The sequence below is a fragment of the Lytechinus variegatus genome, chromosome 2 (genome assembly GCF_018143015.1).
Source record: "Lytechinus variegatus isolate NC3 chromosome 2, Lvar_3.0, whole genome shotgun sequence".
In the NCBI taxonomy this organism is placed as follows: Eukaryota; Metazoa; Echinodermata; class Echinoidea; order Temnopleuroida; family Toxopneustidae; genus Lytechinus; species Lytechinus variegatus.
The window spans coordinates 67,374,018-67,400,831 of record NC_054741.1 but is presented as its reverse complement, the minus strand read 5'-3'; the positions used below and the strand labels follow the sequence as shown (position 1 = coordinate 67,400,831).

The 26,814-nt window shown below is 36.5% G+C and overlaps 2 protein-coding genes across 2 annotated transcripts in view; one reads left to right on the top strand and one right to left on the bottom strand.

Annotated features, from left to right (window-relative positions):
* Positions 1-22,198, top strand: part of LOC121408740 (RWD domain-containing protein 4-like) — a 37,671-nt gene extending 15,473 nt beyond the window's left edge. The window contains exons 2-8 of the mRNA XM_041600355.1: positions 11,649-11,729; positions 12,611-12,720; positions 13,602-13,647; positions 15,031-15,138; positions 18,318-18,420; positions 19,258-19,310; positions 21,907-22,198. Of these exons, the coding sequence (XP_041456289.1) occupies positions 11,649-11,729; positions 12,611-12,720; positions 13,602-13,647; positions 15,031-15,138; positions 18,318-18,420; positions 19,258-19,310; positions 21,907-21,939 (534 nt within the window). The 3' untranslated portion in view covers positions 21,940-22,198. The remainder of the gene's footprint in view (positions 1-11,648; positions 11,730-12,610; positions 12,721-13,601; positions 13,648-15,030; positions 15,139-18,317; positions 18,421-19,257; positions 19,311-21,906) is intronic.
* LOC121408741 lies at positions 1,147-5,569 on the bottom strand. Its single transcript, XM_041600356.1, has 5 exons — positions 5,295-5,569; positions 4,194-4,265; positions 3,799-3,927; positions 2,997-3,098; positions 1,147-1,318 (listed from the first exon to the last, which is right to left on the bottom strand). The coding sequence occupies exons 1-5, from the start codon at positions 5,316-5,318 to the stop codon at positions 1,295-1,297; spliced, it is 351 nt and encodes a 116-aa protein (XP_041456290.1). The 5' UTR covers positions 5,319-5,569; the 3' UTR covers positions 1,147-1,294.
* Positions 22,199-26,814: the final 4,616 nt, after the last annotated feature.

The window sequence follows — 26,814 nt, the reverse complement described above, 5'->3', positions numbered from 1 at the left end:
TCTTTTTTTAGACTTGTATTCTTTTCAAATTTCTGTTTTGGGAATCGATTACAGTGACACATCTCTTCCAAACTGCGTCCGCAGACTCACCCCCTGTCGGGCAGAGGGAGAATACTGCCCTCTTCACAGCGCCCATCCTCTCACGATCCATTGGAGGATTCTTCCTGCCACTTACATTCCTTCCAATCCTCTCCTCCAGGAAGATGAGATTACAGAGTCGCCTGGCAACATCTCTGTGGCAGGGAACAAATGGAAGTACTTCTTGGAGTACACACTCCTTAATCGAAAGTACTCGTTCTCCTGCCACAGAGACGTACTCCAGGCGTCCCTGTATCTGCTCTCTGGACGTTGCCGGCAGAGTCTTTGAGCGAGACTTTCTTGCGATTTCCTGTGCTTTCCATCTTCTCAGTTCTGCTAGCTCCTCCGCTGCTACATGCAGTCTCCTCTCCAAGGCCTCCATCCGAGCCTCTGTGCTTGGAGTGGTTGGTGGGGGTGGCAGCCTTCTAGCGTTGACTGGTGGAGCTGCTGCCGGTGGTGGGGGTGGCGGCCTCCTCGCGTTGACTGGCGGAGCTGCTGCCGGTGATGGGGGTGGTGGCCTCCTCGCGTTGACTGGTAGAGCTGCTGCTGGTGGTAGGGGTGGAGAGGCGTGAAGTGGTCGCGATGATCCAGCGTTTGGTGGGGGTGGTGGCCTCCTCGCGTTGACTGGTAGAGCTGCTGCTGGTGTTAGGGGTGGAGAGGCGTGAAGTGGTCGCGATGATCCAGCATTTGGTGGGGATAGTGGCCTTCTTGAAATGGCTGGAGTAGCTGCTGGTGGTGATGGTGGTAGAGGGATGTGCAGTGGTGGTAGCGGGGTGTGCAGTGGTGGCACCGGTTGAGTCGATGATGCTGGTGGTGAAGGTGGAGCGGTAGGAGCTGGTTGAGCAGGTGGTGATGGTGCAATGGTACGAGCTGGAGGTGTTGGAGGTTGAGTGGTGCGAGCTGCCGGTGTTGGAGTGGGGCAAGTTGGAGGTGCTGGCGGTTGAGTGGGGCGAGCTGGAGGTGCTGGCGGTTGAGTGCGGCGAGATGGAGGTGCTGGCGGTTGAGTGCGGCGAGATGGAGGTGCTGGTGGTTGAGTGGGACGAGCTTGAGGTGCTGGCGGTTGAGTGGGGAGAGCTGGAGGTGCTGGCCTGGTACCATTGAGACACTTCTCCTGTAGGTGTGTGATCTGCTGTTGTGCTTGTTGCAAATAGTCATTGATATCTTGAACGTTTTACGGAAGACAGACGGGGGGCTGCTGGGTATGACTCGGAAATGTTCATGTTGCCAGCATTGTAGCCTTCTATGAAGAAAGAAAAAAGAGGTATGAATGAATAGTCATTTTATACATAATCTGTTACTAATTAAGGTAAGATGAACCCCAGCAAGTTTTTTTAAGGGATGAATTGACTCTGCATAAACATAGAAAAATCTGTAAATGACATTTAGGACAGAATCAACTAAATTTAGGCCATTAGCATATGAATAAATAGCATCTGTCATTTAAAAGACCCCAATCAAAGTAATGACGACCAGAAAAAGAAAACAAAATGCCCAAAATTTAACTTTATTTTTTTATTATTAATTTTTTTTATGCATTATTGGGGGGGGGGTGAGTCTTGCAGTAATGTGATAATTTTTTTATCCCATTTAATCCATTCCATATTCCATTTAAGGCATTTATACCAGCTATTCATCTGCTTAATCCATGTATAGTCCTGTCTTCCTTGTTACATATATACACACTTAGATCCAAACGAGGAAGATAATTATGAAAGCAAATAAGGATAAGTGGTAGACTGTACAGCAGAAGATGAATTCCCAATTTTAAGGTTTTGTAAACAATCAAAAAGAATCAAAAGGATATATCTCTTGAAGGGATGGTCTGGAGTATTTATAACTAAATAAAAGGAGTAAAATTCACAAAGCAAAATGCTAAAAATTTCATCAAAACCATCCATTATGATGAAAAAGGTTGTGGCAATAATAACCAAAGCACTTAATCAGTTGTCAGTCAAATTGATTTAGTTCTTGGTAGGAAAAAATGAAATAAATTGAATTTCATATGATAAATACAAAAGTACAAGTAGGAATATGACTTGAACAATGCAATTTTCTAAAATTCAATAACTTCAATATCTGTTATCCGATTTTGAAAAAAAAATTTCAGCATTTTGCTCTGTGAATTTTACTCTATTTATTGAGATATAATTATCCTCAGCCTGGACCATCCCCTTCAGATATTGTATTCAGTAAACTTGAAAACAACGTTCAAGATCACAATTTGCATCCTTCGATTACCTAAGCAAAAATGAAATTTTAAAAGACTTTGCATTGCCAAAGAAAGACATTGGTATACACGCAGGATTAAGGAGGCTATTAGTATACGTCTTTGTCCTAACAATTTCAACAGAGACAGCGGGATCGACATCCCCGATTTCTGGATGCGAACCATCCGACAGCACAATACCCCCTTACCTGGCAGTGCACGCCGACCCGATCGTTCCCGGCCCCGATCGAGGGACCGCTCAGCCAGTCAACCCCCGCCCACGGGAAACTAGCGAGCCCGCCAATTTTGGTCTCATTTGCATATTGCCGACCCACGGCGTATTTGCATATACCCCCGGCTTATTTGCATAACTCCTGACCAATCACACAACGGATCAGTGCCCACCTATTGTTCTCGCGTTTGTGCGTACGGTCTTGGAGGTTAGTATAAATAGAGTACGATATCGGACAATCCGTGTCACTTGATAAAGAGTTGCAGCGGCACTCGAAAGCTCGTGAACTTGTAAGCTAGTGAACACTTTTTGTGAGAGTGATCACGAATTTCCTAGAAAGCCAGTGAACACTTTTTGCGAGAGTGATCACAAATTTCCTTGTTGACCATAGTAGATTGCGAGACAAATGAATACCCTCTAGCGATTACTTTCATTCTTATTTGCTACCCCATTTTTCGGGGGGGGGGGGTGCTATCTCACCTTTTTTACAACTGCTATCTTCTGCTGTTTTTGTGGCCTGGCCTGTGGTGCACGCTGGCTGATCGCTGTTTGCCGTTGGATGGTTGCATGTGGTGCACTTGCCTGTGAAAAAAAAAACATTGTGATACTACTGTAAATTTTCAAACACCACATTTTCATTATTGGATGTTAGAGCATTAGCTTCATAAAGGAGATATTTTCCATTCTCATGCAGAAATGAATACCTAAATGAAACGAATAAGCTGATTGTGTCATATCTCAATTTAATATATTTTTATGCCCCCGCAAACAAAGTCTGGAGGGGGCATTAAGCGTTGCCCCTGTCCGTCCGAACCTCTGGACGTCTCCCCCCCCCCTCTTGGTTTCCCCACAATAATTCTAAAAAAATATATAATTGATTTTTAAAATATTTGGTGTGTGGGTAGATGACATCAAAACACAGGCTAAGTTCTTATTCGCAGGTCAAAGGTCACAGCTCATTAAATATGCGAGTTGGTTCAATGGTTTAAATTGTATTGGATTCTGCACGGTATTAAGTTTAATCATATTGAATAAATTCTTATTGCATGAAACGAGGGTATAATTTCTAGTTATATAGTAATATATTCAAAATTTTGTCCATACAGTAAACAGATTTAATGCAGAGAGATGTTAATTGAAACTTACATTGTTGTATTGGAGATATATTGTACACATATAAAATAATCATGACTTTATGTATTAGCATAGATTTTTGTTTAACTTTGAAATAAGTGTTAATAACAAACTTGTACATGTATTTTAATGACATGACGAAACTGACCTTTCTTACTTGACTAGCTGTTTTCTCAGCAGATGACTGTTGCACTTTCTTTCCGGGTGGGGGAGCTTCTTTCCTCACCGCTTTGGCTCGCTTTGTCGTTCGATCTTCCTGTGTCTGGTCTGTCCTTGCCTATAAAGATGCATGGAAATATAAATAATAACACACATTAGAAACAATGGATACAAAAAGAAATCAAAATACATAATGTAAAGAGAATCGTGAACATTCGCTGATTTGAACATACATGTACTCATTCTGGAAGGACATTTTTTTAGGTTATCAAATTTCAATGTAAAAATTCTAAATACACATTTTAAAGAGATTAGTTAAGATTAGAAAATACCAAATTTGACATCAATTTCACACAAGAGTGATAAAGGGAGAGCCGTCCTTACCCTTTTACAACTTAACACTCCTGCAAGGTGTTCATACCGGTATTGTCTTCCTGTATGCTCTGCCGTTGTAAGCTATGTGAATAAAGAATTTAGAGAGAGAGAGAGATGAATTAAAAAGTGATGATAATTTGTTAATGCAACTTAAAGGTCAAGTCCACCCCACAAAGATGTTGATTTGAATAAATAGACAAAAATCAAACAAGCAAAATGTTGAAAATTTCATCAAAATCGGATGTAAAATAAGAAAGTTATGACAATTTAAAATTTTGCTTGTTTTCACAAAACAGTGATATGCACAACTCAAATGAGACAGTTGATGATGTCCCTCACTCAGTATTTCTTTTGTTTTTTATTGTTTGAATTATACAATACTTCATTTTTTACAGATGTAACAATAAGGACCAACTTGACTGAATCATATAGTATTAAACAATACTAATTCCACACGTTCAGGGAGGAATTATATCGTCGTTTCACTTGACAAGGAGGAGAAAAATAGGATATTCCCTATTTCATATGATAAAATACAAAATAAATAGTGAGTGGATGACGTCATCAGACTCCTCATTTGCATACCCAACAGGATGTGCATAACTGTTTTGTGAATTTAAGCAAAACTCTAGAATGTCGTAACTTTCTTTTTTTACATCCAATTTTGATGAAATTTTCAGTGTTAAGTTTGTTGGATTTTTTTCTTTTATTCAAGTCATCTTTTTTGTTGGGATGGACTTTTCCTTTAAAGTTTCAAGCATAAATACTTCATTTCAAAAATTCAACAAGTCACTACTTGTTGCTGCCTTGATTTCCATGGGCTTGAGAAAAGGTAATGATCTTTACACAACATTAGGCCTAATCAGTTTCATTTAGCATGAGTATATAGAATTGTCTAATTGAATGTTTCATTGAAGAGAAATGTTTGAAGTTTGAATTTGAAAAGATCAGGATATGTAGGATTGTTTTGTGATCAGAGAGTGCTGGGACTCTGGGAGGGAATTCCAAATGATGGGGCACTGAAGTAGAAGCACCTTTTTCCATGCAAAGGAGTTGTTGGGTTTATGATCTTAGCGTATAGTTATTCAAACTAATTGTAACAATACGTACCATTCCTTTGAATGGGTCGTTCATCACCACAGTGACCGTCTCTCCCCTTGTCCTATCCACATCAAGGACATGGCAGACGTCACCCGCTTGCAAACAGAAGGGGGATGAAGATGGCCACAAGTCTCTCCTTAGCTGACTGGACACTATCCTTTTGAGTTCTGCCTCCCTAACGTTGTCTGGGTGGACATCGCTCAGTACGTTGTAGTTTGCCCATCTGCAATTATGAAAATTAAAAATAAAGGAAATCAACTTACTGGTTTCTCAATAAAACTGCATTTTGTGAGTACAAAAAAGACATCTCACACATCCCCAATTTAATTGAAAAAAATTGTACCTAAAAACAATTGTAAATGGGCAATTCCATGGAAAATGTTCACTTTAGAGAAAAAATGAAGTTTAAGATTTCACTTAAGCAGTCAAATTTTCTTAAAAAGTAATCCATAAAGTACCAATTTCCAATAGAATAATCACAATATTGATAAAATTTTGTATTTTTTTCCATCAAAAAAATAGAATAGTAAATTGCAAAATGTAAAAAATGTGGCTATTTTTAAACAATTCATCTTTAATGTCTCTACTAAAAACAAACAAGGTCCCAGAGGTCTCTTTTAACTTTTGAATAGTTGATTAATGTTTAAATCAACAGAAAATCATCGTTAAATTTTATGCCATTCATCAATTTTAGAGAAATCTGTCTTCAGATTTGTGTGATTTCTTTACCATTATCAGTGTCATGTCCGTTACGTTTTTCACTTAAAGTTTTCATAGCTTACAGGAAATTTGTCTAAAGGTACTGCAGATTCAGATTCTATGTTAGAATTAAACCCCCTACCATGCGTAGCAATCATTTTCCCTTACCACTTCTCATTTTCATAAAAATGGTGTAACGGACATGACAATTTGCGTAACGGACATGACGCCTTATATATGACAAAAGGCAGCATTCACAAAAACAAAATATTAGGCTAAGTGTCACAGACTGAGGTCAGTCTCAATTGCTTGAGGATAGCTGGATGTAATAACTCCTAGAATCTGCATGTCATTCAAGCCATTTTTAGAAGTTAGTGAATGATGAAAGTTCAGCTCTTGTTCTGGTATATTTTTCTGAGAATTAACGGTATGCCACATAATATTAGGAAAGATGCAGCTAGATCTGGCAACATACTTAGATCACAATCTGCATCATTTGTGTTTGAACAATACAATTGATTATCTTAGGTGTTTGCACTGACAGTTTGGAGCATGATAAAACTTCAACTTGTGAATTCATGAGATCATTGATGATACATGTATTGCTTCAAACTATCTGACTTTCACCAACCTCTACTTCTTCAGTGATGGCATGGGCTCACATAAAAAAAAACAAGTTTGTATTCAGAATCAGATATCTGTGTTACATGGTGTAGCTCTATGAATCCATGAACCTGCAGTGGCACTTCTTTGCAATATCACAAAGCAAAGGGGCTGTGGAAGGAATGTGGCACGATCAATAAATTATGCCATCATAGTATTTTGGTCAGCCATAATCACGATTTGAATGTATCTTCATTTGTACACAAGCAGCGCGGACAATGCAACAAAATTAGATACAGCCACATTTGTCAGCAAGTAAGATCGTAAGATTTAGAACATCCAAGATTTGATGAAAGGATGATTATACTCAGGATATTTAATTCGAATGAAAAATGATTTCAAAAGCAATTTACAAACATTCCGATTGCCTTTCAACTCATACATAATCGATGATGAAAGATTGGTTTCCACTTTCCAGGTACTGCTATTAAATTTTAAAATACTTAATGTTTTTTTTTTTAATCTTAAAACTGACATTAATACTACAGTGCGTATCAAAAAAAAGTTTACACTTTGAAAAAGCCCTGGGAATTAAAATATATACAAGATGTGGGTAATTTTTTCACATATTATGTTGGTTTTGGGTCTCATCTATCTAACTGAAGTAAAAGTTTTGACAGAATGTTACACTTGAGTGAGCACTGTCCATTTTTGTAAAGCTCGCAGAAATCTGTTTGCGCAGAAATGCTCGTTTTCACGCTGTGTAAAGGGGAAAGGGCGAAATCAAACTTACCCTGTGACACATTTCTCATACATTTCCCTTGCACTTTTAGTCAGTTGAAATAAAACGGATACATTCAAGCAATTTGTAACAATTTTGCAACCCAAATTGAAATTTCAACACTTAGTAAGCACATCCTTCAAGTTTACATTTTTTGTGCCAGCTGGATCTGAGGACATAACTGAATCTGGACAAAAGTTTATATCAGACATCTCCAGCATTTTTTATTATTAAGTTTGTATCATTTAAAGTGGGTTTAAATTTCATTTTTCATTTAATGCTTGTTTCTCCACACTTTTCCCAAGCTTGACAATGATTAAAAAATTGAAAATGAAGCCTAAGCCATTTCATGTAAATCACAGTTCAGTGTAAAGCAAATATCGTCACGATGGCCTCGGCGTGTGGGGGAGTGGGGTGGGGCGCAATGCACTCTTCGAAGTGTTTTGGGCAAGGAAACAAGTTTAAAAAGGTAAAAGATATCATCAAATCAATTTTACTAGTTAAATTCCACGTGTTTTTCATGATTAAGGCCTACTTTTATTCGCATCACTATTTCAAAGTTCTGCGCAAATCATTTTTCACTAACTTTTCATAAGTAAGTGGTGCTCACTCAAGCGGAAATATTTTTCAAAACTTATATCGTCATTTGCTTAAATGGATCTGTACCAATGTTAAAATGTGGAAAAATCTTCAGGATATTACAAATATATAATTTTACAGGATTTTTCTAAGTGTAAACTTTTTTTTGATACGCACTGTATAACTACTACATATTCTTTATCATAAAATACATTTCATAATATGTTCATCTTGGATTTATACAGGTCTGGTACATTTGTTTTCTTCTCACAAAAAATGAGATTTGGTCTTCTCAGTGAGCCATAGTGGTACGATAAACATTGTATTCTATATAAAAATATCATGTAGGCTATAGCTATTAAATTAATGATACCTGCCAATAATATCTACATATTTTTCTTAAGAATGTTAGTAAAGGCACTTTGCTGTTACATAATTACATTCATTATTCATATTTCTTTCATTTTGAAACTAAGAAGTGCTAATGAAGTTCACTTCGTAAGGGTGTCATGTCTGTTACGCTAGTGTATATTATCAAATAATAAGCCATGAATAAAAAATAATCTTTAGTATCAACTTTTCTCTTTGAATAAGGTGTAGAGGATGGTAGTAACTGGAAAATACTCTCTATCTGTTGTTAACTGGTGTAAAAGATATTTTTCCAAATATTTTTTTGTTTTATAAATATTGTATGAAAAGCCCCCCTCTTAAATTGCAAAATAATGGGAGATATTACAGATTACCAGTTATGATGTGTGTCTCTAACCTCTAGCCTTAACATGTAAACAATTAGACTTGTACCATATCTTGTAATAAAATAATTATATTCGCTTACAAAAAGTGGACGAAACTGTCATGTCCGTTACGCTTCGTGTGTCATGTCCGTTACGCTACATTTTGAGCTATGAATACAGAATGCACTGCAAAACTGTTGTTAAACACCATTTTATGGATAGAGCATGATCTTAAGGTTAAATTAACACCAATGTCAGGTGCATGCAATCTAAGAATTCACAGGAATTTTGATAAGCAATTGGAGGTAAAAATGCTTCGTCCATTTCGTGTCATGTCCGTTACGCTCACAAAGAGTGCAATATCTGAGAACAACTGTTCAATGAAACAATTTGAAATTTCATGTGTATGTAACTGATACTTAAATGTGTCTGATAAGCTCAGTAATAATTATCAAAAGACTGCAAATTCTACTGTATAAACGTTTGAATTACAAAAATTTGTCTGAACGTCATGTCCGTTACGACTGGAAATGACCAATTACAGAAATGGTGTTTTGAAATGAAATTACATGTAACCTTGGACGATAGCATGACAAAAAAAACAGAATTCTTCCACTGCAGTCATGCCATACTTTAATTTTATATCACTCCAAAAAATACATGTACCTCCAGCTTGTCCAAGCATGAACAAATTCACCCTAAGTATTGCTTCAAACCATAGATGTAAGATATATTGTACTCTCGAGCCATATATAATCATGATAATTATATGATCATGAGTGCATACACATCGAAATCGTATCATCAAATGTAATAATGGGAGATTCGTGAATCAAGCAAATTCCTTAAACTAGATTCAACAATTTGGAACCAGTAATTCAAATGAAATCTAATTAGAGATTACAACTAGTTATATTGAAATAATGAGATGCTAAAAACCAATACGTTAAACGAGATCCGATACTCGAACAAATCATTCAAATTGAAATTAAATTGGAGATATATTTTGATCAAAAATAATAGGAGGGCATGAACCGAAACTGAGTTATAATGATGTGCATTTCGATTGGAACGAGAATCAAACTTTCGCACGAACCATTCAAATCATTTTTTTCAATGTATATAAATTAACAGGAAAGTACTGTTAAAATAGCACCATAGTAGTCAGAATTCTATATCACTCGAAAATTGCTGCAATTTTCATGATAACTTTCAAATATAGAATCAAAATTCAGAAAAATCATTTAAATTGAGTCAAAATGTATTTATCGTTCAGGCGTTATGATAACGCTTTCAACTGAAACAATGCAAACAAAAAATAAAGCTACATTGTATTCAAACAAATACTCTTAAACGGGAATCAACATTTATCACGAACCATTCCATCTAATATCGAATTGGAGTTATATTTTGATTGAATTTTGAGGCCAAACAATTTCAAACGAGATTCAAAATTTGAACGAACAATTCGACAAAACCCGAGGTTCTTATATTTGTTGAATTACCATCATAACTTTGAAAGTATGTTGGTCTAGTTCATAAATCTTGGACATAAGAGTAATCAAGTATCACTGAACATCCTGTGCACATTTTAGGTCACATGACCAAGGTCAAAGGTCAATGAACTTTGGCTAAATGGGTTATCTGTTGAATTACCAGCATAACTTTGCAAGTTTATTGATCTGACTTTTGAAACTTGGACATAAGAGTAATCAAGTATCACTGAATATCCTGTGCAAGTTTCAGGTCACATGATCAAGGTCAAAGGTCATGTGAGGTCAATGAATTTTGGCCACATTGGGGGTATTTGTTGAATTACCATCCTATCTCTGTAAGTGTATTGGTCTAGTTCATAAAACGTGGAAATGAGAGTAACCAAGTATCACTGAACATCTTGTGCAAGTTATAGTAGTTTTCAAAGTCAGCAATGCTGCTATGTTGAATCGCGTGATGCAGGTGAGATGGCCAGAGGCATTCCACTTGTTACAACTATCTGCCACGTGTCCAAACATTTGGCATTTGAAACATCTAGGTGGTGGAGGAACATAGTCAAACACTTCATAACGTTCATATGCAAAATAAAGTTCTTAGGGCACTTCTCTTCTCTCAAAGGTCGAAAGAACCGATGGGGTGTTTTGCAACTCCCCGTCGATTCTTTTCTTGAACCTTTTGACTCCAATGACCTTGTCCTTCTTCAATACTTCTAATAATTCTTCGTCTTCAATATCAGAACTTACTGTTATAACTCCTTTTCTTTTCTTCTTATCTTGGTCGTACCAATCTGCCTTGATTGCTATTCCTGCAAATTCTGTCATTGACCCCAATTTTTCTGCTTGTTGTTGGTTTTTGCACATAATCTTTAAATCATTTCTTCCTCTTTCAATCTTTTGCACTTGCCCTACATTTTCATATAGAAATTTTGCCCTTTTGATTGGGTTAATTTTAACTACGTTTGCTTCTATGATAATGGTCAGCCCTTGCTGAAAAATCACCACCAATAAAAATTTGTGATAAATTTTGCCTGATACGCCACTATATCTAGCCCTCAAAACGGTGCGTCCGTTGTAGTGGCGAAATATGTAAATGAATGGAATCTGGAGGGGGGGGGGTGGTTATAAACATTGTTTTGTTAACACTTGGAATATGTCTTTACTGTTGCATGTTGCATAGACTGAAGAGTGTAGTTTCAGACTTTGAGTGCATGGTTGCAGTCATTGGTGATTCAAATTTCAATAAACATAAGCAGTAGCCTACTTTCCAGTTTGCATGCTTCAGTTGTCTATGTCTGGCAAGTTAACATTTAGTCCAGAAGAATCTATAAATATTGTGCTTTTTTTTATTTGTTGGTGCAAATGCAAATCAAATGCTATATCATAGAAACAAAATCATGAGTGAATAATAATTTCTGTAGGGCATTAATGGTTTTGACATCTTTAACATTTTTTTTTTAATTTTTTTTTTCAACAGGAGGAGAGGGAAGTGCTTCTTTCAATCTATGATGGGGATGATTGCTTCAAAGCCGTCAATGACACAACCTATCAGTATAGGGTAAGTTTGGTTATAATAAACGATGATATTTTATTTACCTAGTTATGAAACCGCTCTACAAGCAGCCCTTGCATAATGTAATATATTAATTTTTTTTTACCCTTCTCCAATCTGAATCAATAGCACCTTTGCAGAGGATCCAAGTTTTATGAGTCTTAGGTATGTCTCAGCAGGGGATTGAACCCACAACCTCCCATTCATGAGAAGGACACATTACCACTGAGCCACTATGCCAGGCTTAAAGCAAATTGTACCACTTAATGCCTAAAGGAGTATGCCTCGTGTCTAAATAAAGATCTGTTTTTAAAAAATAGTGAAATAACTACATGTAGCCGGTATGATTGAACAAGAACCAGGATTTAATTACTATGTTTATTGAGGGAAATGACAAATATCATGTTGTTTGAGTCCATTCAAACTTTCAACCTTCAATTTAGATAATTCAGATCATCAGGAACTAGGTTTTACAGGAAAACATGTTCTTTTTTGTAAGAAACTAAACCAATTATGCAACAAAGGTAAAATAATAATAAATAAATTACAGGTACTGTAATTAAACTGAAATTGAAAATAAATAGGCATCATCTTACATAATTTAATGAGGATGATAAATAATTGTTTAAGAAGTATTGCAGGGGTAAATTTAATTTTAGAAACATGTATTGTAAATACACTTCTAACAATTTGAAGAAAACTGGTATGTGAGAGAATCAATGTAAAATGTGAGTGGGTAGGGAGAGAAGGATTTATTGTGAAGAAAATTCAGACACCTATAACAAGTTTGGAGATGGGGTCATAAACATTAAGTTCAGTGACTGCCCTGATTCGGTGGGGAAAATTATTGTGATTTTTTTTCTAAAATTTGACTGTTTTTCTTACAGGTTGGAGAAAGTGGAGACTTTAAATCCTTCATGGTAGAAGTGAGTTGGGATGATGACTATCCCTCAGTATCCCCAGAAATCAATCTAGATGCCTTCTTCAATAATCACATGTAAGAATATAGTGTATCATGTTTTTATACCTATTTAAAATAAAGGGAAATGCAATGAACATGCCAAAGAGACCAATGGTCATCATGTACATAGATCATGTTGCTCAGGTTCAACATGATGGGTGGCACTACCAGGGTTGTTAGGTGAAGATTCATGAAGGAGAGGGTGATTAAAGATGAAAGAAGACTTTGGTAAAAGAGAGCTTTGAGTTGTGTAATAATCTAAAACCATTTTATGAAACTGAGATAAAATACATTGGATTTTGGTTGTCTTGCAGCCAATGCTTCCCTCACTCCTTGCATTTATATTATTAAGTACAGAAAAAATGATTTGGAAAAGTGGAATATTTTAGCAAATTTACTGAATCTGGAAGTTATAAAGGTATTTTTCATCATATTCTATTTAGAATGAATGGGCGATGAGGGCTTCTTGATATTCAAAACTTGATGCAATCATTCATATTGCAGCCCCAAGCATCTGTATTGTAATGAACTAATATTTTTCTATTTGTTGACAGAATAGTCAACTTTCAATTACTAACAAGAGTCTTCGTGCATTTAACACAATAATGAATGTCCATTTAAATGAAGTTGCATTTTTTTCAGTATTTCTAGGAGTGAATTATACCTCATTTTATAGGAATTCATTTAATGCATGAAGAGAAATTTGATCAAAGAGATGACTTGAAAAGCCTTTTGTAATAATGTTTATAAATTATGAACAAGATAAAAGGCAATTTGATCACAAAGTTTATATAAAAGAACTTTATTTCTTTTGTTATGGTAAATTGAAAAACAATATTTTCTTTTATTTTGCATGTACATGTATATGGAAAATGTGAATTGATGGGATATGTTTTTCTCCTTTCTGTCATCTTTAGATCTGCAGCTGTAAAAGAAAATATAATTTCCAAAATGAAAGAAGAGGTGAGTATGAATTGAGTTTGTTTTTGTATTTTTAATTAATCATGGATGTTCCACATGTATGTTCTGGTTGTACCTGTTCTGCACACTATTATTTTACATTACAATGACTCCACAGTTGATCTGTCAGCTGTTAATTCTTAGGCTACAGCAAAGGTATAATTTACTGATGAGGGCATTGCTTGCATTAAAGGACCACATGTACCTAGTATAAATTGGTATATAGTTCTGCACTAAAATGGCATTTATGTGATGAAATTTGAATGAGTTCTTACAGTCCCATACACATGGGAAATTCCCATGCAAAGTCCCATACACATGGACCAAAGTAACTCTGGAAATTTGGTATATGACTTCAGTTTAACTGGACATCATTAGATCATACCAAAAGTGTGGTATAGCCATGTAATAATATCATTATTTTACAAAATTCTGATTTTTGCAATGAAACCATTTTGACAATAAGCTGTATCTCCTATCAACCAGTTTGATACACAGAGGAGCTGTTTTGTAAGGCTGTTTGGAAGTTTTGCGTCACGTGGGCCCCGTCTTACAAAGAGTTACAATTGATCCGATCACCCTCATGGAAATCCATCACTGACATAATTTTTTTCTTTGGGAAAAATTTGCACAATCTCCTTTAAAAACAAAAGAAGCTCACAGAATTGTCAATAAAACAGAGAATGTATGAATATACATCATATCTAGAAAATGTTTTGAACAAACAAGAATTTATATGTAGACTTTGCTGGCTTTCCATAGTTGTAATTGAGCGAATCAATCGCAACTCTTTGACGGGGCCCAGAACTTGCTATTCAGTACTAATTCAGATTCTCAATCACTTTGATTTGGAAAAGCTAATAATGAAAACTGATTTCTGTTGGTTGAATTTCTTGTCAACAAGCATTGCGATGCAAGGTTTGTTATTTCTTAAACTTTGATTAGAGCTACAGGGCATTAATTTGTAGTTTCCTGAAACAAAAGGGATATTTTTTTTTGGGGGGGGGGGTATTGGGGTATTTCATTGAGCACAAAGAGACAAGGATATGTTGCCAGTCTGTATATCTTTTGCCGGTAAAACTGTTACCAATGATGTCATGATAGAAAGTTTATGGAAAACGGAATTGAAGGAAGAGCTTTAGCAAGATTTGCCTTACTTGCGCGGTCTACTAAAGTGACACTCAAGCAGGTGTCTTTACACTCTGGACATGAAATTGTCAGGACAGACCATAATTTACAGCTGAGCAGGTACAGACAAGTTTTCATTTTGATTTTAAACATTAACATCCTCTTTGCTTTTTTTCTTGTTTTCATAACTCCAAAGTTCCCTAATTGTACTTTCAATTTGAACTATCTCTTAATGTTTATCTTTCCCTTTAATTAAAGGCAGCACAGTGGCTAGATAGTGCAATGACCTTTACCTTATTTGAGTTTGCCAAAGAGAATGCAGAAGACTTGATGTCTGCTCAAGAAGAAGAAGTAATTGTACCAAAGGTAATTATTTTCCTCTCAAATAATAAATTAACTGCTGATTTATGAAATTCATATAGGCCTGCATTAACAAAGGTTGTTTTGAGTCTGGTTTGATTGAAACCATGGTCTATGCAGGTTTTATGCATTAATTACACTTTAAGTATATTGAGATATTGTTTAATAATGAATACACACTTATCACAGGATGCTAAATTTATGCCTGTCATTAAGGTTTCTGGTTACTGCTATCAGTTAACAGAAACTAAAATGTGTACTCATCAGTTAAAAAAAAGTGAGTTCATTAATGATGTAACTGTAGTAACAATTGTCAATTAAGTGCATTGTGAAAAAAAAATTGCATTCACCATTGGATGTGCTCAATATACACATAATAAATGCATGAAATGGCATGAACCATGTTTTGAAACCATGACTTTGAAATCTCCCTTGTGAATTCAGGCCATAAAGTTTGTACAGAGACCAGCTATGCAGTTCCTGTAAACAGTTTGTTACATCTTCTCTTTTCTTGTTTTCCCAGAGTGAACTAGAATCCTATAAATTTTCAAGAAGACATCTTTACCCTATTCTCATGTAAATAAAATTCAACACCAGTGCAGACACCAATTCTGACATTGACCCTGATGTGGGTCATGACTTTGATATTTTAGTTATTTTTTATTCTGGTTATTTTTTATTCTGATGGTCATCTTGCCTCTAAATCTGTGCAGATTTGGTTGACCTGTGCAATTGCAAATTTGCAAGAAATACCAGTATTTTCCTTCATTTGTTATTTAAGTATTTCCAAACAATTTTTCCTTGTTACCAGATATGAAAATGTTGGTATACATGTTATGCAAAAGTGAAACACTCATTAGATGACAAAATAAAGTAAGATATGGGAAAATAAGACCCAAAAGTTGCATGTACGAGTGATTTTTTTAATTTGAATTGATTAGATCTAAAATAGAAGATCTGCGCAACAACTGAAATGACACTTCAGATAGTTTCACAGCATCACACTTTCAATTTTTGCTGACTTTATCAAGCACATTCAGCATCCAGAAATATTACACAATTTTATTGCATAGTTGTATAGAAAATTACACTTATTTTGATGTACATGTATAGTGGAACAGGAAATTGTGTAATGACTAAGCCTGGGAGTAAACATCGATTGATCGAATGGTTTGAATGGCTTACTGCCGATCGCCAATCGATTAGCAAAATTTACACCAATCGAATGTTTTATTATGACGTTGGGATAACTCGAATACTTAAATAATGATAACAAAATGACAAGATAACAATGATAACAATGGTTTTGTCTCACCTGCATAGCAGAGTGAGACTATAGGCGCCGCTTTTCCGACGGCGGCGGCGTCAACATCAAATCTTAACCTAAGGTTAAGTTTTTTAAATGACATCATAACTTAGAAAGTATATGGACCTAGTTCATGAAACTTGGCTATAAGGTTAATCAAGTATTACTGAACATCCTAGTAGAGTTTCATGTCACATGACCAAGGTCAAAGGTCATTTAGGGTCAATGAACTTAGACCATGTTGGGGGAATCAACATCAAAATCTTAACCTGAGGTTAAGTTTTTGAAATGTCATCATAACTTAGAAAGTATATGGACCTAGTTCATGAAACTTGGACATAAGATTAATCAAGTATCACTAAACATCCTGCATGAGTTTCACATCACATGACCAAGGTCAAAGGTCATTTAGGGTCAATGAACTTTGGCCGAATTGGGGGTATCTGTTGAATTACAATCAAAACTTTAAAAGTTTTTGGATCTGATTCATGAAACTTGGACATAATAGTAATCAAGTATCACTGAACATCCTGTTCAAGTTTGAGATCACATGATCAAGGTCAAAGGTCAATGAACTTTGGCCAAAATGGGGGTATTTATTGAATTACCATCCTATCTCTGTAGGTGTATTTGTCTAGTTCATAAAACGTGGAAATAAGAGTAACCAAGTATCACTGAACATCTAGTGCGAGTTATAGTAGTTCTTAAAGTCATCACTGCTGCTATGTTGAATCGAGTGATGCAGGTGAGACGGCCAGAGGCATTCCACTTGTTGAATACTTGATACAGGTTTTAAAAATGTTACCGAGGTAATTTGACAAAAATGATCAATGATTGTATCACATTCACAGTTAAACACCGACCTGAAAGAGCTCCGAAAATGTTAATCCCACCGGGTCTTGCCCTCGATACACAATATATGTCTGCATGCTCAAAACAGAAACACACAACCAGCTCACTTGAGCTGATTGGACCTTCGATAGCCAATGAAACTTTTTGGGAAACAAAGAAGAAGAAGCCACATGCATTCCCTTATCAGGAAAGGTCATGACTTCAGAAATAAACTGACCCCTCTCCCCATCTGTCTGTGTGTGTGAGGAAGAGAGAGATAGGGGGTGGGAGCCAGAGAATTCCTTTCATGTTTCAAAACAATGCAACCTTTTTTATATCCCCCTCACGCAATCAAAACAAAATTCCAACACGCGCACGCTGTAACCGCTACTTTCTCGACTAATCTCCCAAAATAGACCCAGTTATACATGTAGGTTCAAATGATAAAAATTTGTAATTTTGAAAGATATTTAAAATGAAAAATATTTTTTTGAAATGTGTAGCATCATGGGCAGCGCCACAAGTGGGGGTGGAGACATGGTGTTGGCAAGGGATTAAATTTTCAAAGAAGTGAAATGCACAACTGGCGTGTCAGTCTCATAGAATACCTCATGAATGAGTTGTTTACTAAGACGTCTTTGGGCTTTGGACTGGGCTGATTCATTCATATGCAGAGGTGTGGCACTTGGAGGGATGCATGCATAATACCAGGGTACCAGCATTGATTTAGGAAAGATTTTCATTGGAACAATAAACTGAAAGATTTAATCTCATTTCATGTAGTTTCTTTTGATATAAAAATCATGGAGAAGGGGGAACAGGGCCTACTTTCATTTATGATAAACATGTGACTTTGATGGAGATTTCTTCATTCGGGAGGTCACCATAAAGTCATTCAACTGCTGTGACTTGAAAGGCGTGATTCCCGACAAACAATCAAATCATTTGATTATTTTTTCAGGAAATAATAGAATGGTAAAAAATTTCATGTGTCCCAGGCTTAGTAATGACATTCCTGTTGTGTTGTGATTCTTTTACAAATAAACAGGAAGAAAAGGAAGAGACTGTCCATGTTCCTTTGGTTGCTAAGGTCAAAGAGAAGAAGGAACAACTCACCAAAGCTCAGAAGAGAAGAATTACTGAAAGAACAAGTAAGTCATAGAACACTTACATCATTTGGAGTAAACCATGTTTGCGTACAGACCCACCTATGCTGTTTCACAGTGAGGCCATGTTTCTTTGCTCAGCATGGTAGTGAAGCAAATTCTGGGGTTTTTATACAGCTCAGGGAATTTTAAGATCTTTTAAAAGTTGCAAATAATAAGGGCAAATCAGAATGTTTGTCAACTCCCTTGGAAAATGCTTTGGAAAGGTTTTCATTCATGGTTGTCTTTTCAGTCAAATATACACCACATAGACCCAGGAGCAAAATGTTTTTCCCCACCCTCTCCTGATGTTTTGTTTAATTGTTTGGAACATAAAGTTGCAGCATTTTCCCCACCTTTTTGCCTTGAAGTCTCAAACATCTGTTGCGTCTTCATTTATGATGTCTCTGGTTCTCAGGTTACACAACATTTTGTTCTCTAGAACTCACTATTCAAAAATGTTAATATATGTGCAACTTTGTTAATGGCAGATTTTTCAGGCAATACACATAAATCCATGATTATTGATGCTTTTAAAGATCAGATTTAATTACTCCAACACTAGTTATGATCAAAATAGTGTTGATAGAATAAGTATGCTTTGTAGTTACTTTCATATTCCTGAAGAGGACATAAATCCACTGTTGAAATATCAAGTTTTGGTGATCCTTTTTCAGGACCAACACATGGGGCACAGTGAAACTACTACACTCAATCTTCTTTGCCATAGAAACCTCCCGAAGTTATATTTTCATTTTATTTGACAAAGTAAATAAATATCAAAAGTGCCAATTCTCCCTCCACTAATTTATAACTGTTAATCTGTTTTTTATCTTTGTATAGATTTTAAGGGTGAAAGACCAAGAGGATGGGACTGGGTTGATGTTATCAAGCATGTAAGTATCTTCTTTTTTTAACAGCCAGTGTTGACCTTGATCTACATATATTGCTTACTTTGGCTTCTTATCTTAATCGTGGGGGTTAGATGGAATTGAATGTGATGTGAAGTCCTGCTTTAATGGCACTGTGCACATGGCATCTAACATAGTAATGAATAAATATGGTGAGAGTGAGAGGCACTTACTGAATTAATGCCCCTCCAAAGTGTCTAAACTCCCTTGGTAGTACATGGTGTCCAGCACGGTCTGGAGGTCCTGCCTGTTGCTGCTGAACACGTACTTGACTTGACCGGACACAGAACTCTCAACTGACCTTGACACTGACTCTTGGTCATCGGGGTATTGCGGGCGCGCCATGCGTAATGTTTACTCATGCACGGAGGGGAGTTCAGGGCTATTAATCGTCTATCGCCAGTTATAAGCCCAGGCAACATTGTTTAACGACCCTTTATGCAACAATATAACCCCATTGATAACTGTGCAGTAGCGTCTTGGAGTTTGATCTGATGTGGTTACGGTAATGCACTGCACTCATCTGAGAGTGTAAATGCAATTTTAGTCATGCTTAAATCTTTGAGAAATACCCCCTGGTTTATAACACTTATAAAAATTGAATCTGATGTCCTCTTCCATTAGAACATAATATCAAGATTTATATCTAGAAACTGTATTGCAAATGTATTTTATGCAAATCCTTCATAGAGAACACCCAGTTTAAACATAAAAATTAATGATAAAGGAAGTGGGTCTTTAGATTGTGATTGAATTATGTAGAGAATGCACAGGGGTGGGGCCTGGGTATTGTGGTGGGGGGTCTAAATGACAAGATTGTGAATTTTTGAAATGTCAGTTGACTAATAAAGTTAACACAGAGTTAAAAGACCAATGTGTCTTGATACTGGTAACTCTTTTTTCTTCTTCCCCCCCCCCCCCTCTTTATCTCCATTTTATTTCACTACTTGAAAGCTTATGGGAATAAAAATTATTGAAAGTCTAATTCAGTGTTCAGATAAAAAAGGACACCAGTCATACATAAAGTTATGCTGAACATACCTAGAGATTGCTGAAACACGCCCATGGTTCCTGTGGGCCTTTTCCAATTGTCTCATATTTGAGTGCCAGAGCTGATTTTGTTATTTCTTTGAAGAAAATTCTCAGAGATGATAATTTACCTGAGTTGTGGAAATGGAGCCCATGTTGATGCTGCTTTATTAGAGCAATATAAAGTTTGCTACCCTTTAAGTATTAGACGAGACTGTAGTCTGTAATTTAATAAAGCAGATGTGCATCTATCCCTTACAATAACATTGCTTAGAATCAATATATCGTCCTTCATGATCTACACATGGTACTTCATGTATTTCATATTCATGATCATGTACACTCCTCCAGTTTGGTGCTGCGATCTGGGAGATCATTCCTGATAGGGTTGCATAAAATTAAAAGAAAATGATAAAAAAAATTGACTCCCGAGTGCCAAATGCATGCTTTTGATTGTTGAAAATCAAGTTGAATTATTTATTAGTATATTGCTTCAAATACGAATTACTCTTTTCACTTCCATAAGGATAAAAAATACATGCGATAGATTGCAACCCATTCTATTTGCAACAACAACCAGAAGATCGTTTCATAAAAGCTGTCAGCACAGACAAGGCCGTCTTTCTCTGAGAGTTACCATAGTAACAGTCAGAGGCCAGAATGTCTGAGCCAATCAAAACCAAGGATTTTATTGAACTTGTCTGTGCTGACAACTTTAATGAAATGCCCCCTGGCTATTTTGATAGAGGTGATGTAGATGAGCCCTGTGACTGTAAACATGATTGAAGCTGTGGGTTTTAAATCCTGACATCTCTACACCTCTATTAAAATGGGTTCCAAATGAAACTGATCAAACTTTACAAGGACACTGCATAAATTCCACTCAGACAAAATGAACAATATTTTTAAACACAGGCAAGCTTCAATAATCTTTACTAAGCCCATGCCAATAATTAAGAGATTAGTTCAATCACAGAGAGAATATAGCCTATCAAATTAATTAAATTCAGAAACCAAAGTCACAAAATGGCAAAAGAAAGATCAATGAAAATGAGATGGGATTAAACAAACTTCCCATTCTATTACACATGTCTTCACAGATTTCACTCTATTTCAATCTGAGCTATGTATCTCAAATTGGTGACACGACGTTTGCTCTTGCGACAATTGCTCTGGGCTTTATTTCGTCTGGGATGTAGGGTTAGGTTTGCAATAGGGTTTTCTGTTAGGTTTCTGGTATATTGTTTAATCCAGGGTTGAAGTTAGTCATTTGATTAGTTTGTGAAACTGAGGTTTCAATTGTGCCATGGTACAAATGAAACCATTGTTGGTGAATTAGAAAATTGGATTGTACCCCCATGGAGTACAATCCATGGTTTCAAGAAACTTGGAGGGGGTACAAAACCATGGTACAATTGAAACCTCTTTTGAGAATTCGGGCCATTTGGAGCAATTGTCGCCAGAGCAATTGTCATGGAACCCTCATATCAAGTGCATATCATTCATTAAATGTTTACAATATTTTTCATTTATCTTCTCTATTCTTTTGCAGTTAAGTAAGTCAGGATCCAAGCCAGATAGTTGACAGTGATTTCATCAAGGCCAGAGACACAACTTACCAATCAGAAGCCTTCATATAATGGTACGACCAATGAGAAGCCTTCTTCATACAACTTCCAAGATTGGTGTATACCCAGCAAAGGAAGTCTGACTGGTTTTTATTGTGCAAATAAAGGACTCAACATATACATGCATCTATTTTATTGGTATTTAGAGTATGTGGAGGCTATACTGCAGGCTTCAAGCAGAAGCAATACGCCATTGAGGGGTATTGGCTCGTACACAGAGATACATGTATTTAGACAATGTCATGTTCCTTGAATATTTCTCTTTCCTTGCCAAGTCACATACAAGGATAGTAGTTGAAGGGACACTAGTTTCAGCTGCTTGAGCCATATTACGATCATGGAATATTATCTTTGTGTAGGTCAAAGAGGAGCAATCTCACGCATGTACAGTATTGGCCCAATTCAATGATAGCTTGGCAGCACACCATGCTCTCCCAGAGACCAATTCTTATTGATTAATTTTTATTAAAGAGCATTTCATGAAACAAATAGTGTTTTTCGCTGACAACTGTTGTAAGCTACCGAAATCCTTGCTTCTGATTGGCTGAGAATGAATTAGTCAGGAAACACCGCTTACCTTACTCACTCGTCTACCTTCTTCCACTAACCCTACAGACATGTCAAGACTCGCGCATTATGTGTGATACTCCCCCATTAGGGACTCTTGCTCATCACCAAAAATATCTTTCTCATGCATGTATCACAGCCTATCCCCATATGACCAATGCCTGCAATCCCACGCTGAATCATAGAAAATCTCATGCATAGCTGGGCCCCATCTTACAAAGAGTTGCAATTGATCCAATCAGTCACAACTATGGAAAGTCAGCAACGTCAACATCTATAATACGTGTTTCTTCAAAATATTTTCTAGTTATGAGGTGTATTCATACATTAACTGTTTTCTTGACAAAAGAAATAGTGAGTGACATCATCGACTCTCTCATTTGCATATCACTGAGTTGAGCACAGAACTGTTTTGTGAAAAATAAGCAAAACTTTTCTTATTTTACATCCGATTTTGATGAAGTTTTCAGCGTTATTCATGTTTGATTTTTCTCTATTTATTTCAATCAACTTTTTTCTGGGGTGGACTTGACCTTTAAAGAAAAAAAATTATGACACTGATGGATTTCCATAAAGTTACAATTGATTGGATCAATCATAACTCTTTGTAAGACTGGGCCCTGGTCTTTGAACTTGGCATCTCTGACCCTTATGCCACAGTCACACCCATGATACTGACCACAGACCAACAAAAGCTATTACGTTATTACTAATGACCTACTATCAGTCGGTTTGGAGTCAGTTTCATTGGTGTGACTGTAGCCTTAGTAATTCTCACAAAAATAGAAATGGGTCATCTTAAAAAAAAATCGGCCCTTATATTAAACAGACCTTGGGGCTGTTTCATAAAGATGTTCGTAAAGGGCTTTCACAATTGCTCGGCGATCGTTTGGTCACAATATACGTTGCATAGAATCGCAACTGTTATAAGCAGTCGCACCACCAATTGTGAAAGGGGCTTAAGTAAAAAGCGACTTTAAGAAATGACTGATGAACCTTTTTTAAGTACTGAGTAATCACCAGTGAACGTTTAATGATGTATATCATTTACCACAAGAAAGGATCACCAGTTGTTCTTAAAGTCATTCTGAACTTACGAACAGCTCTATGGAACAGCCCACTGAATTGTAACATGGCACATTGTCAGGGCAAGAGTTCCAGCACAGATCAAAAGCAACTGCTGGAAATGGCTTCAGTTTCTGAGAAAGCATAACATTATCTTGACCCCATAAGCAGTCAGGGAAACTCCCGGTTTTCCGAGATCGTTTGAAAAGTCCCTTTTTCGAGATAGTTGCGTTCACCGAAGCATGAATCACCACTGAAAACCTTTGCCCTGTGTAGTCTTTCTCTGCTGTTTTCAGACCCTAATGCATGTGCGCGAAACACTCGGTAAGAGCGGTGAAAATGTATACGCGTATATACAACCGTGCATTGTTCGGGACATTGTTATCTGTAAAACATGTGCCTCTCTCTCCCCCTCTCTCTTATTTATTGTCAAGCATTCAATTTGATTTTCGTTCATCACTTACCCTTAATCCGGACGTTAAATGTGCCGTAATTAGACCATATTTTTGGATCCACCGTCATGTATATCCGTAATATCCAACTTTCATGCATAATTCCTGAGCATTCATCTTCAGCTTATGATCTGCTGCACAATCCATGATCAATACATTATAATATTATTTCCACTACTAGTGCCGGCGGAAGTCATGGAAATTATTAAATCGATATGCAATTTCAAAACATGCCGAATACAGGTCTGTCCTAAAACAATCATTGGCTGGTTGACGAAGCCAACGAATTGGAAAAAAAGTATACTGTATTCACCTTCAAAACAAACATACTGCAAAGTATTGGGGCTAGCGGTCACCAAATCAAGTGCATTATAAAAGTCTGCCTGTCAGCTCGATCCATGTCCAAACTTCCCCCAAACGTCCAGCCCAGATGAGTTACAAGCAATATCATGATGTCATTATGATCATGACCATTCTCCATTCGACATGATCCATGCTAGCAGTGAACAGGTGTGAGATCAATGGTTTAGATTATGAACATTATCGAGAACTGCATGTCCATTTTCCATTTAGCCCATGATAGCACTAACCGCCGGAGAGCTGGTTAGAGGTTATTACCATGGGAACGAATATATTTTCCAAGTCTTTCTTATCAGATATTACGTAATGCCGTACCCAAAATAACTTTCAGCATGATCATGGAAGGTCCATGGTAGTACCATAGCTCTATGCACACTTTGTACACGCAGTACACACACACCACACGTTCGGCTACAACATGCAGCGGAGTATCGCGGCACAAAGGCTGAACGCAGAGACTAACGTCCTCTTACGAGAACTTTTGCTTGCATTTTTTCATCATAAATGTGTCTTCTTTCTTCAATAGCATCCAAGCTTCATGGTGGCGAATTCTCTTTTTTCGAATATAGATGAGAAATTTAGTTTTCTTTAACATATTTGAAAATAAAAATCCGCCACCGTGGTGCTTTTTTTATATGAATTTTTTAGTGAGGGTATGTCAAAAAACCCCATTCACTTTGTACAGGAAAGCTATTCGGTGAGATCCTAAAAGATTACGTCATGCGACCACAAATCCCTGTTATTCGAGATTCTGTCGCTCTCGCAAAAGCGGGAGTTTCCTTGACTGATAAGGTTTGCAATCAAACTTTGAATGACATTGGCCAACCAAGATTATTGTTACAAGTGTATTTTGTTCAACACACTGTCTGAAACCAATCAGAATTGCTTTTGGCAATTTATTGTAAACCTTTGTATTATAGGTCCCAGAATCAAGAGAGAAGTGTCAGATGGATCTCACACACATGACTTATATGTGACTGCCAGGCTTAAAACAGACAATAACTTGACCAAAATGAATTCTCAGTTTTTCATATTTAAAAAAGGCATAATGATGCTTTATAATGATGTATAAATTGTTGAAATTGATCCATTATTACCCAGCTACATGTAACTACTTGATTGATTGTAAAAGAATTTCAAGGAGCAATTCCTTCAACAGGATGAAAAATAGGTTTGAAGTTCACACTATCATGAGATGTGCATACTGTGTGACTTATTGCAGGTATCAAGCCGGGCAGTCATGTAATTCAATGCAGATAATTTTCCAGTAGGGGAAGGCGGGGTAAGTTGTGACACTTCTTGCATTTTGCATGTTAGAATTGTTATGACTAGTACTTTTGTAGAAATAAGTACCTTGCCTTTAAATTTGATTCTTGGGAAATGTTTTTCACCTACATATAACTTTCTATCCCCACACTGAAAGTCATCATGACCTTTGAAAGAAACCGATGTCAAATGGCTCAACTTGCCCCATATATGGGGTAAGTTGTGCCACCGTCTGGGGTAAGTTGAGCCACAAAAACTATTTTCAAAATGTATGGGGGAGAACCAGCATGTCAATTTTTTTGTTTTAAGTCTTTTCACTTGCTAAATCTCTATAAATACTAACATCCTTTAAAAGGAAAAGAGCAGTCATGTAAATTTGCTCCTTTCAGCCTGCATTTCAATTGATTTTTATGATTTGTTTGTTTTTTAAGATACATTACCATAAGAACTACCATGGCTCAACTTGCCCCATGCTGTTTGGCTCAACTTACCCCAGTCCCAACTTATTGCTATAATTTTGTATCCACACATTTATTATGCATCTATCATATAAAAGACTATGACAAGAATGAAGATCCATACCTGGACTAACAATGTTGTTATCATGTCTTTACTATATTTAAAGACGTGTGTGTGAATAAAGTACTTATCTATTTCACACTCTTTTTACTTTTTGGGCTGAAATTCATACTTTTCACTCTCAAAAACTACTTTTTGTTTCAAAGTGGAAAACAATGTGGTGGGGTTAGGGGTTATGCTATGGGTCATCAATACATGACACCACCACAATGTCTGACTCATTCATTATTGGCCTGGGGCCGGTGGCTCAACTTGCCCCTATGCTCAACTTACCCCGCCTTCCACTATGCTTGATCAATTTCAGATCAATAATCTGTTTGCTGCCAACACTTGACCGAAATGTTAAATTGTCTATTGTGACATATAGAAACTGAAGATAAACTTACAAGGTATGTAATTATAAATATAATTCATCTCTATGTTTATTAAAATACTTTCAACAACTCACCTTTTTGCATTCATCATGTTTCATTTCTTTACAAATTTTCTGTAACACTGCAGTGTAATATGATGTGCAAAAATAGCATTTGTGTATCAAACAAG